General features: G+C 50.6%; 2 protein-coding genes across 3 annotated transcripts in view; one reads left to right on the plus strand and one right to left on the minus strand.

Moving 5' to 3' along the window:
• TSNAXIP1 (translin associated factor X interacting protein 1) overlaps positions 1-17232 on the minus strand; it is a 234700-nt gene that overhangs the window by 193632 nt on the left and 23836 nt on the right. The gene's annotated exons all lie outside the window — the stretch shown is intronic.
• Positions 1-17232, plus strand: part of RANBP10 (RAN binding protein 10) — a 157205-nt gene that overhangs the window by 136789 nt on the left and 3184 nt on the right. Inside the window, exons 6-13 of one of the 2 annotated variants that reach the window (XM_050922408.1) lie at positions 548-732; positions 5936-6048; positions 8937-9045; positions 10598-10746; positions 13103-13298; positions 14827-14951; positions 16289-16434; positions 16798-16909. In XM_050922408.1, the coding sequence (XP_050778365.1) occupies positions 548-732; positions 5936-6048; positions 8937-9045; positions 10598-10746; positions 13103-13298; positions 14827-14951; positions 16289-16434; positions 16798-16909 (1135 nt within the window). The remainder of the gene's footprint in view (positions 1-547; positions 733-5935; positions 6049-8936; positions 9046-10597; positions 10747-13102; positions 13299-14826; positions 14952-16288; positions 16435-16797; positions 16910-17232) is intronic. The other variant, XM_050922409.1, reaches the window with a different exon arrangement.

Here is a 17232-nt window from a genome sequence, read left to right on the forward strand (position 1 = left end):
ATAGCAGCTGTCTGTCAGGGTGTGGGGAAAGGCAGGTGAAAGTGTTCCCTAGAATAGAGCCTGTCTGGACCAGCTGTCTAGTTGGGTTAGTTGTGGTAAGGGGGAGACCTCCCCCAAGATGCTTGCATGGGAGCTTTCCCATCTGTGGGGTAACTTGTCGTCATCTTACTAATACAAACACTTGTCTTTCAGTCTTTGTCAGTGTCCCGGCTCCTGCACTGTGGTAGAAATCTCACAACCCTCTGGAAATGGACTGACAGGTCATCCATGCTAGTTGTGACGTAGATCTCAATCCTTCGGGGAGGCAGCCCAGTGTGCTGGTTTTATGCCACGCCTTTTCGAGCAGCTCTTGAGCCTGGGGCTGTCACCAACCTAGAGAAGCCACTGTTGCCTCTTGCTCCTTTTATTACATGTTGTGGTTTTAAAAACTAGCTTCCTCTAACCTTGAAGCCCATCTCTGGGGGCCAGAGACAAACCCATGTGCTCCTCACGGAGCCCATGGGAAAGGGTTGAGAAGCATTAATGTGGCTTTCTTTCTCTTTTGCAGTCAAATCTCTATCCCACTGTGGGGCTGCAGACGCCAGGAGAGATCGTAGACGCCAACTTCGGGCAGCAGCCGTTCGTGTTTGACATTGAGGACTACATGAGGGAGTGGCGAGCAAAGATTCAGGGCACCATTAAGCGGTTTCCCATAGGAGACAGACTAGGCGAGTGGCAAGCAATGCTGCAGAAGTGAGTCTCTGCAGTCTTCCTTTCTTCTACTTTTCTAGGCTTAGATGTAGCACCTGTCTGACAGATGCTGCAGAACAAGCAACAGTAACGCGAATTCTGTCCTGCTCCTTTACGCTGTATGACGGTCCAGGGAGGCCTGCTTAGTATTTAGAGACAGGCTCTTGAAAGCATCACTAAGCGTTTTCCTAGTGACGATCCAAAACCTGGTCTGCCATTCCTGCCCTGCTCAGGATGAAACCCTTTTCCACGCCGATCTTCAGGAGATACGGCAGGGTGAGGCGATTAAGGGATTGGTGTAAGCGGAGTTAAAACAAGTCAACATCACTCTGGTGCTCAAGGGTGGGGAAAAACCATACCCCTGAATGCCGGAGCAATGCTGATCAATCCCCAAGTGTAGGCACAGGCTAGGTCGATAGCAGCATGCTTAGGTGTGTTTCACGTGCAGACAAGCTACCATCAGGTAGGTAGGCGATGTTCCTACAGTGATGGAAAAACCCCTTCCGTCGTCATAGGCTGCATCTACACTTGAGGGTTATGCCAGCTTAGCTACAGTGCCAGAGCTGCTACGCCCCTCTAGCCACTGTCGGGTAGACATGGCTTAATTCAGCCCTCTGGAGACCCAACTCTTCAGAGAACTTGAGGAGTCCACGTCAGCTAGGCACTCGGGAATGTTTCTTTGGTGCTTTTCCTCAAGGCCTCTACAAGCCTCACTTTTAGTCTCATGCCCCGGAACAGGACAAAACTCGGCTCCTCCTGAGGCAACCAGCTCTCCCTCTCCTCCCCTCCCCCGCAGTTGGTTGCAGGGTCATTAGCGAGTGCATAATGCTAGTTTGCCCTCATTTGCTGTGTAACTGGGCTCCAAAGACTAAGCTACTATTTTCTTAGTGTCTGGGCCTTCTGGTTCTGAAATGAGCCTTCCAACGGTGGCCAGTGTCTGCCTGAATCTGCAGACAGCCTGAAATGACAGCCCTGAGGGGTGTGAACTATTTCGATGGGCTGTTGTTTGAAACTTAATGAGCATTTACACGCCAATATTTGCTTCACTGCTGATCGTTTTGGTAAAACATCAGGCTGATGTGCTTATCCAGTTGTGTGGCTCTGAGCGGCAAGTTACGGACATGGTATGTTGTGAACAGCTGTTGATAGAGAGTGGAAAATGAATTCCACTCCCTTTCCCCCTCTGAGTGCACGCAGGGGAGGGAGGGCTGGAGGAGATGCTTTCGATATGGGGGAGATGATGTCTTTACTGCTTCCTGGGGGCCAGGAGCCCAAACAGACTCCACATTTTTTCAGTGCCACAGGCCCCAATTTGCCTCTCATCTGGGAGTCTGCACTTCCTTTTTTCCCCAGGGCAGTACAGTTATGTGTTGTCAATGCAAAATCTGCAGTATACTAAAAATTGTGCAACGAGAAATGTATCGAATTTAGTAATGGAGATCACGGAGCCGCTGTACTGGTTAGGAGTGGGCGGTGGGTGAGAGGGCTGGGCATGGTGACATGAGAGGTCCTGGGAGGCAGTGACAAGTGAGAGGGGGGTAATTCAGGTTTCATGTGCCACACAGGACTTGGAGCCTTGTCAGAGAGGAATGTTGGCCTAGTCCTCTTTGCATGGGGCGGAGTGCTCTGTGGCTGTTTTCTCCAGGCCCCTTTCAGTCCAGGAACAAAGGAGTTGGAGTCGTGAGCTCATGGAAACATGAGTACCTCCTCCGTGGAGAGGGCTAACCAGGGATCAGCTGAGGGCGTTGGCAAGTCAGGCCACATCTATATTGGGAATGCTTTGGAATAGTGGTGTACCGTGCCGGCACAGCACTCCTCAACTGAACACAGCTATACTGGCCAAGTGATGCTTTGCACCAATACAGTAAAACCACCTCCCCAAGCACAACAAACGATACCAGTAAAAGCACAGCTCTGGCAGTATGGCTGTGTCTACCTTAGGGACTTCTGCTGGCACAGCTATATTGGTCAGCGATCACCTTGTTTCACCCCTGACCAACAGCTATGCAACCAGACATCTGTAGTGCCGATAGACATGCTTTGCAATTTCAGTAGCTGCTGTTTGGTCTGAGAACAGCCCACCAAAACAAGCCAACAGGATGTGGTCTGTCCTCCAGAAACTGATCAGAAACGTGAGTGTCCTGCAGAACTGACCCCACGTATCAGGCCCACATGCCACAGAGTCCAAGAAACAGTCTGTACCCTGAACTCCCAGGCAGTACATTCTGAAAAGCACAGACGGAGACAGTGTGGTCCAGAGGAACTGACTGGATTGGGCACATGTCCGCAAGGTGAATGATCACCTGTGCTTGGAGAAGGAAGCTGGGTACAGCAGCGTTCCTGAAAGGGAGTTCTCCAGCTGTAAGGGACACCTCCCCCCTCCCGCCACATACACCAGTTTTCACTGGTAAGAGTGGTTGATAAAGGGATGCAGCCACTAGTAAGGGCTGCATACTGATAAATCATTCTTCCTTCATGTTGCTCTGATCCCCTGGTGTCCAGGCTGACTGATTTTAGCTGCTGCCATGAAGAATCTGAAATAGCATGAAATGTAGCTGAGCTGATGTGACTGGCTGTGAGAGATGTGTAGGATCCCAACACTGGTAATGCAGGAGCACCTGAAGTGTGCCTGGTACCTGATGGATCCTGACAGAAACCAGAGGTACGAAACTGCAGAGGACGGAAGCCTGGATGAGCCAGAAAAGCCCCCTGCACTGCAGGCTGTACCCGAGTGCGCTCCGTGCTTGTGCTCTGAGCTGCCCTTCCTGGTGCGTTTCTGTAGGAGTTCTGTGTCTACAGTCCCATCAGCATGCTTGGCCTTGGGGATTTTACCAGACTGGCACCAAAGACAAGACCTGGGCCAGCCTGGGACTGTGAAGATCATTAGTTTTGCCTTGCCTTAACGTGAAAGCAGCCTGCCAGAACAGCCAGCAACAGTTTATTTTGATACCATGTAGCACATTCCTCGGAGGAGTAACGTCTCTCAAAGATTTCGAGAGCTGTTCCTGGCTGGACATGTGGCACTCAGCCAGCCAATGCAGAGCATTCTAGTTCAGTAAATACGCCAGGTGTCTAACCAGAGAGTCGGTGCTGGTAGTAAGCTAGCACAAAGGACAGGGTACTGCACTGGCCAGTTGACAGGGGTGGCTGCTGAGAGGCTGTGATGCCAAGGACAGAAATATAACAACGTGGGGTGGCTCCGATTTCATTTAGCTGTATAGTGCAATTTAAATACCTACAGTAAGGAGTTAGAGAGCTCTGGCTACTGAATTCAACTTAACTGAAAGCCAGCCCAGGGCTTAGCTCCCATCCATCCATTTGCTGTGTTCTTAGCGTTCAGCCTTAGACTAACATGGCCATCTTAATGAGCGATGTTTGCTGTTATATCCCAGGTTACTAGACGTCCGAGCTTTTATTGATCCTGTCTGCACTGTACTCATTGAACTTACCGAGCCCGGGGCTCCGTGTAAAGTATGAGGTGGATTCAACGGACACAGTCGTCTTGGTTGTTCCAAACTTCTGATCAGGAATCCGAAAGGGTTAGGCCCATGATGTTTTAATACCAGCTTTTGGGCTATTCTGTGCCAGAATTGAAGCATGTAAACTCACTCTGTTTCTGGCTTTAACCATGAGACATTCAGTCACATGTATGCTGCAAACTGTCTTCCAAAATTTTGGCATGAAATGATTCAAGCTTCTGCAGTGGCACCAGGACTACCTTTACAAGCTTTTCAGACAGTTTGGTGGTAACTGCTGCCATTTGTTTCCAGTGTGGCGCTATCTCTCTCTTGCCCTGAAAAGCAGTTCCCCTTGCTGTAGTGAAGAGCTTCCCAGGTAGGAAACCCAAAGATTGGCTGTTGAAAGAGCTATTAAAAATAGGCAAAACCTCTTTGGGTTTCAACTCATTCACTTGGAGTTTGCCTTTGGGCACAAGAGATGGGCAGAAAGCTGACCCTGGAGGGAGACTGGCTGTGAAGAGGGATGGCTGGTCTGCACCGTCTGCAGTGCATACCAAGCAGGCTGGGGTTACAGTACTGTGTGTGGTTGTGACAAGGAGGATCCTGGCAAGTGCTCGCCTGCCCTCTTGTAGCAGTGAGTGGAATCCAGTCTCAGAGCAAGTCACTGGGCAGTTTTTAAAAATAGCAAAGCTGTTAATCCCATCCGAACTGCCAAGGTGTTGCTGGTGCCCAAAAATCTTTCCCTTCTAAAGAGAGAGTCATCAGTTTGAAAACCCATCCAAGTCCTGTCTCCTTGGTCAGTCTTAACCAGCAGCCAGCTGGGTAGAGAAGTGATTTCCTAGCCAGTTTCCAGGCCACCATTTACGTGTTGATGAAGTCTACATAGCACTAACATTTAAATGACAGAGACTGTGAGAAGGCGCAAGGTGGATTCGACAAGGAAAGGTCCCTGCTGTCACTGGGGAAATATATTTCTACTGCGTATATTGTCTGACAGCTCCATGAAAATATTTTTTTTTACTTCCAACGTTTCAGGATGAAAACGTAATTCAGAAATCACTGATGTATGTGTCAAATAAGTGCTCAAATTTTGAGTGCATGGTAAATCACTTATTAGTGTCTGGGCGTATTATAAATGTGAAGGGACCCATTCCATTATCTGTTGCATTGTTGAAAAAAGCATTTAATGATCAGAACTCAGGACACCTGAGTTCCGGTTCTAGCTGTCACTCAACTTCTCGATGTCTTGGTTTTCCTGTCTGTAAAATGCAGATGCTGGTCTGCATCCAAGGAGACAGAGACTAAATTAATTAGTTTGTAAACTGCTTTGAGATTTTTGTTCAGAAAATGCCGAAATAGTAAAGCGCAAAACAAAGCAAAAGCTCTTATGGTCCTGAGTGGCTTGTAGCACTGGTAATGGAATGTGGAATCTTTCCCTTTTGGGTCACATGTCCATGTCCAGCCCAGGTCAGTTATAATAAGATCAAATGCCATCTGATGTCTTGACGTCTGTTTTTAGATTAATTTGGGGGCCTCAGCCCTGTTCCCCGTGGACAGGGGTTTACGTTGCAATTAGCACTGAACCCCAGGAATAAGACATTGGTTGTGTTCTAGCAGGGCTGAGTTCAGCAGCTTTTCCTGCTGCTGAAACTGCCAGAGCAGCCGTGTGGATTTCCCTCCCACCCCTTGCTGTGGTTCCTCTGTTTTAGTGATGCATATCATGTTGTTTTTATTTTCTTATTTCCTAGTATGGTGTCTTCCTACCTGGTTCATCATGGGTACTGTGCGACAGCGACGGCCTTTGCCAGAGTGACAGAAACCACAATCCAGGAAGAACAGACCTCCATAAAGAACAGGCAAAGTAAGACTCTGTAGAGCACTCTTCTTTCTTAGGTTGCATCTCCAAGTCAAAGCCCTTCCCTTTCTGTCTCTCTCCTTCCCCTCTTCGGCTCCTATCCCTGCAAACTCATGGCCGAGCAGCTTGGCACATCAGGCTGAGAGTTGCTCCAGGGCAGGACGTACTTACTTGGAGATGGGGCCCAATTCTGGAACAATGTAGCTGATTACCTCTGATGTTAAAAGAGCTGATCTCCCCTAACAGTTGCACTGAGACCCCAGAGATATCTTTGCTTTGGGGCTTTAGATTCCGGCTGGCAGCAGTCTTGTTAACTTGATTATGAGGGCTGGGGGCTGTAGAGGCCTTCACATATCTGCCTGGTTTTACTGTGGCACCCATTACAAATGAGTTAAGCCAAACTGTGGTCAAATTCGTTTCATGTATTCTGCTTATGAAGGGCTTTGCAGATTCATTACTGAGATGGATGAGCAGAGCTGGGTGGAGAGCCATGCACCACACCTGTCTGCTTTGCCTGCTACATCAGCTAATATGATTCACCTCTTAATGTCCAGGCCACCAGCTTCCACATGCATAAAATGTACTGTTTGTTTTCTTTGAGCCATTCTAATTAATGTGCTCATGGAAAAATACATCTTTGAAGCGAACCCTCCCTGTAGATTACGAAGGAATTGGAGAGCCCTTGGAATGCAATCTTTAGAATCCCCCTGATTTTTTTTGTACAGAATCGCGGAGCATTGGGTCCAGCCTTGCATCTTTTTCCATCTTCTCCTGGCTGACGAGTTCCATTTGCATCCCCTGATGCTCTGCTGTTCTGTCCTGCTCTGCTGCACATGCCTCCCTCCTCCTTGTGATCTGTCTCCCACGTGGCTGTCATGTCATGTCACACTGTTACGTTCCTCTGTTGTTGTTTGGAACACCCGTTTCTTATACACGCTCAATGAGTGTTCAGGCTGGAAGAATCCTCTGCTCAGCAGCCTGGGATGACCTGCAGTGAGTGGCTGCCCAGCGCTGCACCTCCCTCCATAATGTCCATACAAGGATTATGACTGTCCACTCCTCTGCTGACAGGCCACAACTGGAGCAGCAAAGGAGAAACAGCTTGAAATGGATGGGACACTGCCCTGCTGCCGCTTTGATGGGAGAGGAAAGAGGCTGCAAAGCAGAAGTGTTTTTTGTAGATTTCAGTCTGCTTTGATGTCAGTGATTTTATTAGTACGTGGGTTATCTGCCCACCCTGATGGGGATATCTGAACTGGGTAGTACTGCCGCAGTCATCTGTGGGAAAGGAGACTGAACAGGAAGAGCATTGGAGAAGGAGATGTCGCTATGTCCCGGTGAAAATGGGCTCTGTAAGATCCAGGCAAATGGAGAGAGTACAGGAACAACGCAGGCAGGGGGACAGAAATAGAATCCAAGGCAGAGAGAAACCAGTGAAAGCCGGTAAACCAGAAGAGGAGGAGAGGGTGAAAGAAAGGCAGTGAAGAAAACTGCCATGGAGGTGAACAGGAGGAATAAAATTAATGAGACTCACAAGACAGGCCTCAGCCATTGGAGTTAGCTGACTCTCACGCTACAGTTTAATTGAAGGGACAGTGACAAGATAAATAGACAATTTTTAATCTACCTAAAGGAGAGAGGATTCTGAGAAGTGGGCTCCTGTGCAGCCGGAGTATTAGAGCAGGGAAATGGCAGTCAGGACTCCTGGGTTTGTCTGTCAGTTCTGGCACTGACTGGGGCAAGTTTCAGCTCCAAGGCTTTAGTTCCCCGTGTGTAAAACGGAGTTAATACTTCCTCCCTCAGACAGGAGGTTTAGACTCAGGGCATGTCTACACTACAACTGACTTTGGTGTAATTTAGGTCACTTAGTGGTGTGAATAATCCACACTTCTGAGTGGCATAAGTTACACTGACCTAAACATTGGCGTAGACAGTGGTGTGTCAGTGGGAGAGCTGCTCCTGCCAACGTAGCTACAGCCTCTCATGGAGGTGGAGTTATAATGCCAACAGGAGAGCTCTCTCCCGTCATCTTAGAGCATCTTCACTGCTAGCTCTTCTAGTGTAGACTAGCCCTCAGTCTCCAGTGTTTGCAAAGCACGTTGAGATCTTCAAATGAAAGTGCAGCCTGTTTTGTGATTTGCTAATTATGCTTAGGGAAAACCCACAAGCTACAGAGCACTGTAAGTGAGCCTTAGTTCCTTCTCTGGGTGTGCTGGGATTAACGAATGCTCAGGCCCTGCCCATGCCTGGCATCCCAGCCAGCAGAGCAGACCGGTTGGCACTAGCACTGATGGCTGGTTTGTGACCACAAGTGTGGTGACCTGGCACTCCTGCTTTGTATCCCTCAATCTTTTAAAATCTCCCGCTTGTCAGGTTTGAACTAGTTCAGTCCTCATTGTTCCTGGAACCGGCTGCCTGAGATCTTGGTGTGCAGCTGATTTGGGATTGTGCCTCTGTCGAGAGAACCCAGAATGATCCAAGCCCTTGTTTCCCCCATCAGCCTGATGGGCCCTGACCAGGCTGCCATCCCCTGCTTAACCTCAGTAGATTGCTAACATTCTGAATAAAAGAAGCCTTTGGTTAAGGCTCTGCACCCCACCCCTTCGCTTAGGAAGTTACAGGCGCACAATGCACATCCCTTGTATCTCCCACTGGTTCTCCAGCAACTCCTGATATTTCTGAGGAATCAACAAATCCCCTGCCTGTCCTCTCAGGCTTTCTGATGCACAAATGGCATATGCCCAGCTCTACCTAGACCCTTTGCGGGTGACCACTGGAGAAGTGTCTCTGGGGGCATGAGGGATCTGTGGGGGCTTCGTGTGTCATCTCAGTGAGCACAGTTCCTGCTGTCGCTGGGCTTTCCTTGGTGCCAATCGGTCTCCTCTTGCTTGCAGGAATACAGAAGCTAGTCTTAGCAGGCAGAGTGGGAGAGGCTATAGAGGCCACGCAGCAGCTCTACCCTGGCCTCCTAGAACACAACCCTAACCTGCTCTTCATGTTAAAGTAAGTATGCTCAGCTTTGTGCTGGGATAGGGCCCTGGAAAGTCTACAGAGCCGAACCAGGCAGTCCACAGGCCTCACGGCGTTAGGAACCAGCATAGTTCTTAATTCAGGCAGATTGAGGCCGCTGTTAAGAGCAATTACCCTGTGAGCAAGGTGGGAAGGAACACTCGCTGCCCTTGTTAGCACTGCTCAGGATCAGTAGCTGTTGCTAGTCGGGCTTTGCCATGACCTGTCAGCTAAAGATGGGCAAACTTGGCACCTTACTGGCCTGCCCCCTTCGGCCTGCCCCACAGAGATCCCCTCCACCTGAGCAAAATGCCATGTCAGGGAAAAGCTCTGCAGACAAGTGGAAGTGGTGTGGATTCCTGCCCCAATGTATTACCACTGCCTTTAGTCTTCCCAGTCTGTCCTGTTGTTCATGAACATGGTAAAGTTCGGTTCATCCCCACTTACAGCCTGTTGAGAAGTGCAGGCGTGGCTGTGGGGATTCCTGGAAAGAAGCTGGTTTGGAAAAGGTGGGGTTAAGGCAGAGACTAAGGGGAAGTAGGAATTGGTGTGTGTGTTGGTGTCCCCAGTCCTTCAGGGCTGGTTCATGTGTCCTCTTACCCTGTACCCTAGGGTAGGCAGAGAGTACCTGTCCACTCCAGGAGAGCAGAGTGGAGAGCCTTTCTCTGTAGATGAGTGCTTTTACCATGCATTGTCTTCTCTTTTGTAGTGGCCCCCTGCACAGGTTCATTGAACAGTGAGGGAGGTACAAAGTTTGGTGCATGCTCTAGAGTAATCCTTCGTTGCCATGGACAGCACAGTGGAAATCACCTTTTCACCCCTGGGCTTAGATAATACCTGTATGTGAGGAACATTAGCTATGCAGTGCCATATACCCCCAGTTCCTTGGCTCGCACTCCTTGTGTGAATTCTGGTGGGTTCAGATCAGTGCAGACATTGAAACAGTTGGTTAACTAGCAGGAATAGTGTCTGGGAACCCAAAGTTCCTTTGCTTCATGAGTAGAATGTCATAATTCCTCCCACTGTTTGGAATCGGTGCCCCATTCCACCCCCCAAATCCTGTGGTGTCTTATGCTTTCATAGCCAGTGCTGTTGACACTGTAATATGGTCTCTGCCCTGTCTCAGAGTGTGATCTGTTGCCTTGGCTGATCCAAGCTGAGAGGCAGCATCTTGTCAGTTACGTGTAGAACACACTTAATCAGCTAATACTGGGATGGAAGCTACAGTGTAGATATCTGCTCTTGGAATGGTCTTGTTTATGTATCATCCTTTGTCCATCCTTCTGCAGGTCTCCAGGTTCATTAGCATCTGTTTCTAGGCAGCGATATCAAAACTTGCTTCATACTCCAGCATTCCCAACTTGAAGACACAGGGAGACTTGAGATGCCCTCTTCAGAGCTAGGACCCCCTCCTAAGCTTTGGTTGATCCCAGTTTGCTGCTGCTCTGGGACATATGATAGCAATCACTAGAAAAGCATCAGCACTGAATCTAATTCACGTCAGCCTCCTCTTCCTCCTCGGTGTCTCTGCCCTTGTCTGACACAGGTGCCGACAGTTTGTGGAGATGGTGAATGGAACAGACAGCGAAGTGCGGTGTTTCAGTGCCCGCAGCCCCAAGTCACAGGACAGTTACCCAGCATCCCCCAGCCTAAGCCCCAGACACGGATCAAACAACTCGCATGTTCACAGCACTGGTAAGTGCTTTTCTGTCCATCTCCACGCAAAGCGGATAAGGTCTTGGGGATGGGTCGCTTCGTACACAACCTGATGGTGTCTCCTTTGCTCTGCTTTTTGAAAGACATCTGTCCTCCTAACCGCAGCAGGAAAGATTTACTGTTACCAGAGGTGACCCTTTCTGACAGAAGTGGCATACTGTTGATTTTGAACCAGTTATTTTAACGAACGCTAGGTTGTACAACAGCCTTTTGCAGAAGTTGCTGTGTGGAAGCTGACAGAATATCCTTCAAAAGGACTGCCTCACAGAACAGCCAGTTACCTGATTTAGTCCTCCTCAGGCAGAGCTATGTAAGCAAAGGCCTGGTCCCACAGCATGTCTTCTTCACCTCAGGGTCCACAAGGGATAACTGCTCTCCTATGGGCTTCCTAAAGTCTGCAGGAGAACCTCCGCCTCCTTCAAGGTGTCCAGTGCACTCACCACTGCTTCCTTCTCTCCATACCCCATTCGGTTTTCTGTTTGGAAACCAGGCTAAGCAACAAAGTGAGATGGATATACTTTACTACAGCTTTTTCACGTGTAACAACAATATGTTAAAATGTGTGTCTAGGAATTAAGGGCTCACGGTTTACAAGTGAGGGCCAGGGTCATACGGTGCTTGCCTAAGATCAAAGCAGAGGGTGGAGATGGACAGAGTGGGCCAGGGAGCCAGAGCTGCTCTGTTTGAAGCTTCGCATTCCCAGTAGAGAATCTCTTGCTGACACTCAAGCTGTCTCCACCTGTCAGTCAGAGCTGCTGCTGCTCCGTGTGAAAAGCTGAGGGTGCTAAGGGGAGAGAGCTGGAGCATGGATAAAAATATTCTCTGCTGGGCATGCAAAGGCTTAAGTGAAGGGGAGACAATTAGTTGAGCAGCTCCATAGCCCCACTCCCTTCAGCCCCGTTTCCAGCGTGGGAGCCCCTGTGTCTGTGTTGAGACTGGATGTCTTTCTGAAAAATATCCTAGCTCCACCACAGGATATGGGCTCAATGCAGTAATCCCAGGTTGAGATTCTCTTCCCTGTGTTATCCAGGAGATCAGGCAGCTGATCAGAACAGTCTCTTCTGGCTTTAGAATCTGAGTGTCTCTATGGTAATGGATTTTTGCAACCAGGAAATTCCTACATAATAACCGCAATGACCTGGGAGTTAAGACAGACTTCACCTCCAGCACTGTCCCGGTCCACACACATGAACGTGCTGCTGTCACAGCGCTTGCTTCTGTCAGTACACAGATTAGCTTTCAGAACAACGCTAGCCATTCAGTGCACACGGCCGTGAGCTGACATCCACACGGCAGAGTGCAGCTGTATCATCAGCCGGCGATGCGTTTTGCTGTGACATGATGAATGCACACGTGAAGTGGCAGGCACGTCCTCACTTGTGAGTTTGTAGGGTATGTTGCAGAGCTGGTCTGATGTTTTGACAGTCATTTCTGTGCATGTACATAAAATACAATTTGTTAGTGGCAGATGATGGCTTTGCATAAGTAATCATTGCTGTCATCTGTGGTACCAGGCACGTGATGATAGAGTTGTGGACCTACAACTCCTTTCGCTTGCTCCTGTAACTCCCAGGTGAGGAGAATCAGATTGGTGATTTTAAGATGTCAGTATATTAGAAACAAGTGTCACGTGGCAGGTTTTGAGTCCAGCTCCCTGCCTTCACTAGCAGGACCAAGTACTGATATTGCCCCAGATCCCTAAGTGGCCCCCTCAAGGACTGACCTCACAACCCTGGGTTTAGCAGGCCAATGCTCAAACCACTGAGCTATCCATCCCCCATCACGTGGCAGGTTGGTGTTAAGTTGCCTATGTCCCATTAGACCATGTTCCATCCTTTGAGATGGAGTTTGCAGTCTGTGGGAGATTTTTAAAGCTTCTTCAGCTTTAATGCTGTATCTGTTGCAGCAGGTAGATTTTGGCCTAGTTTTTACCTGTGCACTGAACATCTAGATTTCTTCCCCCTTTTGTGTTAGAGGGGTGAGAATTCAGGTTTCAAAGAAGACAAACTTCATGGGCTGGGAGTCTCATGTGCTTCTCTTTGGGATCCTCAGGTCCTCAGGCATCTGAGCTGCTTGGTGCTGATCTTATCTTCTGGATTGTTTCTCACAATCACGGAAGCACAGGTGTTGCGAGTGGACGCTGCCATTCACTCGGGGTTTGCTTGTGTTTTCCTAACACTCTGCTTAATGTAAAAAGCAGCTTGCAGCCTGCCCTGGGGCCTGCTCCTCAGTGAAAGGAGCACAAGCAATCTGTCTCCTGCTGCCCTGAAGCTGCTGACTTCAGTCCAGAGCTGCCTAGCCGCTCTCATCTGACACCTCTCTGTTTGGCTTTCAGGAGCAGATAGTCCAAGCTGTAGCAATGGAGTCACATCCACAAAAAGCAAACAGAGCCACAGTAAATACCCAGCACTGAGTTCATCGTCATCCTCCTCCTCCTCTTCCTCTCCGTCATCCGTGAACTACTCTGAGTCCAATTCAACAGACTCTACCAAATCCCAGCAGCACAGCAGTACAAGTAACCAGGAGACCAGGTATTCCTTGCAGTGCCTTTCCCATGCCTGGGCAGGAGGGGGCTTAGCCTGCTTTCTGAGCACCTCATCTTTCCATCACTGGGGTATCCGTGAGTAGCTACTACAGGCATCACTGCTGAGCAGCCAATGGCAGGTTATCTTCCGCACTCTCTCCCTCCCACCTAGGGGCGGAATTGCTGCTGCCCATTCCCAGAGGAGAAGCAGGATAGCCTTGAGTAAACAGTCCCCGATGCCCTGCCAGGGTGATGCTGTGACTGTCCCTGAAGATAGTCCAAAAGGCAGCAGCCTTGCCACACATGCTCCTGCGCTCTCAGCCAAAACATTTGCTCGCGGACAGCATGCTGGGCTCCTTCCTCCAGGGATCCGTGTGCTCCTGCAGGGAATAAGAGCCTGAGCTGGGTGCAGGAAGCGGACCTGAGTCTCCTGCACATCAGCCCAGACCCTTGTCACTTAGACGTGACCCTTTTGTATGGGGTCATATTCTGTTCACTGGGCTAGTTTATTAGATGCTCGTGTCATCGGGCCGAAGAGCCCCATGAATTGCGGGCATCTCCATTGAGTCACAGGGATTTCGAGCCTGGAAGGTCATTACTGCTTCATTTATTGGGGTTTGAAATATGCTGACCAAGCGTGAGAGTTGAGTTTCCTCTGTGCTTAGCTGTGTTTTGGTGGCTGCTGCAGAGGAGATCTTTGTGATTAATGAGGGGCAAAAATCTGTCTGGGAATTGGTCCTGCTTTGAGCAGGGAGTTGGACTAGATACCTCCTGAGGTCCTTTCCAGCCCTGATCCTCTATGATTCTCTGATACTCACTTACTGCCAGCTGTCAGACTCAAGTGGGATGCTAAATATCATGGCCAGGGAAGCCTCAAGCTTCCGTTCTGAATTCCACCTGGTTGTACAGCTCATAACTGAGTGAGACACATCACATACCGGAGTCCTATGAATCGTCTGCACAAACGCTGGCTAATGACAGCTCTGTGCCAGCGGGGACCTCGTAGAACTGAAACACAGAGAATCTTTGGTGGATCATCTCATCCCTTCAGCCTTCTGAGTTAGAGCAGTGGAGGTCTCCTGCAATTTGCTGTATAGAGGTCTTGAAACTGCAGCCCTGTCTGCTCTGTATGGACATTAAAGATCCTGTAGGACACTTTTTGTAGGGCTGATGGTTTGCCTTAGTGCTCTTGGGTAAAATTTCCCCTGTATTTTATAGTGTGTTGTGTGCTGCTTGGCTGCTGTTCTCTACCCCAGAGGTGACTGCAGTTTGAAAGGTTAATTTAAGTACTTCACACCTTCCCTCCTCCGGGACCCCATTGAGTTGGAACCGCACTTTATAGATACTCGTTGTTCTGAACCTGGTTTTGCCCTGCTCGATAGATTGTTTTCTCGTCTCCTGTGGGCTACTGGGTGTCTAGTCCTGGCAGTCCACTGGTCGGCCGCTGGGCATGCTTCCTCCTGCGGGACTTTCCCTTTGGGGAATGTTTCTGCCTTTTCTAAGCCCTCAGGCTTTTTTTTCATTTTGCACCCCAGTGACAGTGAGATGGAGATGGAGGCTGAGCATTACCCCAATGGAGTCCTTGAAAACTCCTCCACCAGGATAATGAATGGCACCTACAAACATGAAGAGATCCTCCAGACGGATGAGTCCAGCATGGGTAGGGCCCTGGAAGGCAGGAGCACTCTCCTCTCCGTCACAAAAAGTTTGGGGGGGAATGGCACTGCTGACACATGCGTTAGCTCTGTCTGGGACTGGATCAAGGTTGGGCATTGCCCTGGGGGTCTGTTCCCCAGCCAGTGTGCAGGCATGAGAATCTCGGGATCTCTGATACAGAGTGGGGAAGAAACCATCTGGGAATTGAACTAATCTAGACATTCTGGGGGGCCAGGTGCCTAATGCTGATTCAGACAGGGCTGGGCAGTTGAGTTTGCCCACTAATTTGATACTTGGGGTGGGGCTCCCTTGACAGGGGAGTGAAACAAAAGGCCTAATTTTTCAGTGCATCCTGTGTGCAAACTGCCAGTAAAGATGATGTGTGTTAGACCGTCACCCTACTGCCCTGGAACTCCCAAGGTGCCAGATACAGAGGGCTAATCAGCTGGGCTGGTGATGGGGCAGCGGAGGCACCAGAGTCTGTCCACCAATCACATCCTGCTCAGAACAGTACAGACAGCTGCCATCCTCGGTTGGCAGTTCTGTGTCCTCTCTGGGTAGGTCTCCACAGCAACTAGACAACCGCAGCTGGCCCGGGCCAACCAGCTTGGGCTCACAGGGCTGCGGAGTTGTTCCATTGTTGTGTAGCCATCCAGGTGCTAGGCCCCTGCAAGGTAGGAGGGTCCCAGAGCTCGGGCTCCAGCCTGAGCCCAGAAATCTATATAACAATGAAACAGCCCCACCGCCCGAGTCGGCTGGCAGAGGGCAGCCTTGGATGTCTAGTTGCTGTGGTGACATACCCTGTGAGATAAGATGAGGCTGTGAAGGTCTCACTCTATTTCCTGGTTGTCAAGTGCTCACCACACAACAAAATCACCTGGACAACTGGCGTGGATTGCCCTCCTCCTCGGTAGCCTCAGCAGAGGGGCCCCGGACGGAAAGGACAACCAGCTCCTCTCGTGGGAGGTCCAGACTCGGAGGGGAGGCTCTAACTGTCGGAGGAGGTGGGGGGTTGTCAGTGCAGCCCCTTCTGCGGGGCTGCATTTCCACACTCACTGCGGAGGTGATAACAGCAGCGGCAGTGCAGACCCCGGTGGGGCTTGGTCATGAGACTTGCTGAGCTGTTCATCCAGGGCAGATCCTGGATGGTACCGTGCCTGTGTGCACCCCACCCCGCAGGGACACCCACCACCTGCTGGCAGACAGCTGGACACCGGGCTCAGGGCGCAAAGAATGGAAGCCCCACCAGGGGAACGTTCAGGGAAGGGCTTTGTGGATCTGAAGCAGGGCCGAGCACCGGGAGTTGCCAGTCATTTCTCTTCCCCTCTGGCCTTTTTCCAGAAGACGGCTGCCCCCAGCGGCAGCTCTGCGGGGGGAACCACGCTGCCACGGAGCGAATGATCCAGTTTGGGCGGGAGCTGCAGACTCTGAGCGAGCAGCTCTGCAGAGAGTACGGGAAGAACACAACACACAAGAAGATGCTGCAGGTGAGGCTGTGCCTCTGGCTGGGCTCCCAGCAGCACCCACCACATGGACCAGAACTGGGGCTTTCCCTGCCAAGTACTGGGAGGTGGGGCAGGGCTATGTGGGTAGAGAGGGGTGGGAGCTGTGCTAGGATCAGCGGTGGCACTCAGTAACACAGGGCGCCTGTGGCCAGTGCCCATTCTACACTGGGGGGAGGTGCATGTCTCACTCAGCAGCCCCTGGCCCAGGTGCCCTCGTTTGCTGCCAGAGGTGGTGCATTCTTGTTAGCTGATGCCTGCTACCTGGCTAGCTGGGGCACACACCCTGGTTGACTGTTTTCTGCCTTCCTGCTCGCCTTACTGCCCATGTCTCTCTTCTGTCTCCAGGATGCTTTCAGCTTGTTAGCGTACTCTGACCCCTGGAACTGCCCCGTTGGGCAGCAGCTGGATCCAATCCAGAGGGAACCTGTGTGTGCTGCTCTCAATAGTGCTATCTTGGGTAAGGCAGGGGCCGTGACACCTGTGCTGCAAGCACAGTCGCCCTGGGCAGGTGCTTGGGAGTGTGAGGGGGGCCCTCAGTAATGTGTGCCTGGAGCTCACCTTATTCCTGCCGATTGCTCCGAGGGGTTGTGGCCTGGGACGGTGACGGCTGGGGTGACTGGGGAAGGGTAGAAGGGAAGCCAGATACCCACAGCCCTACCCCCGTTCCCTGGCCAACATATAGCTACTGCTCCTCCTGCTCTGCTCTGCTCTGCTCTGCTCCCCTCCTGGCTCGCACCCAGTCGCCTGTCCCAACGCTCGTCTGAGGGGTCTCTTCAGGAA

Source organism: Gopherus flavomarginatus, chromosome 14, assembly GCF_025201925.1.
Source record: "Gopherus flavomarginatus isolate rGopFla2 chromosome 14, rGopFla2.mat.asm, whole genome shotgun sequence".
Lineage (NCBI taxonomy): Eukaryota > Metazoa > Chordata > Testudines > Testudinidae > Gopherus > Gopherus flavomarginatus.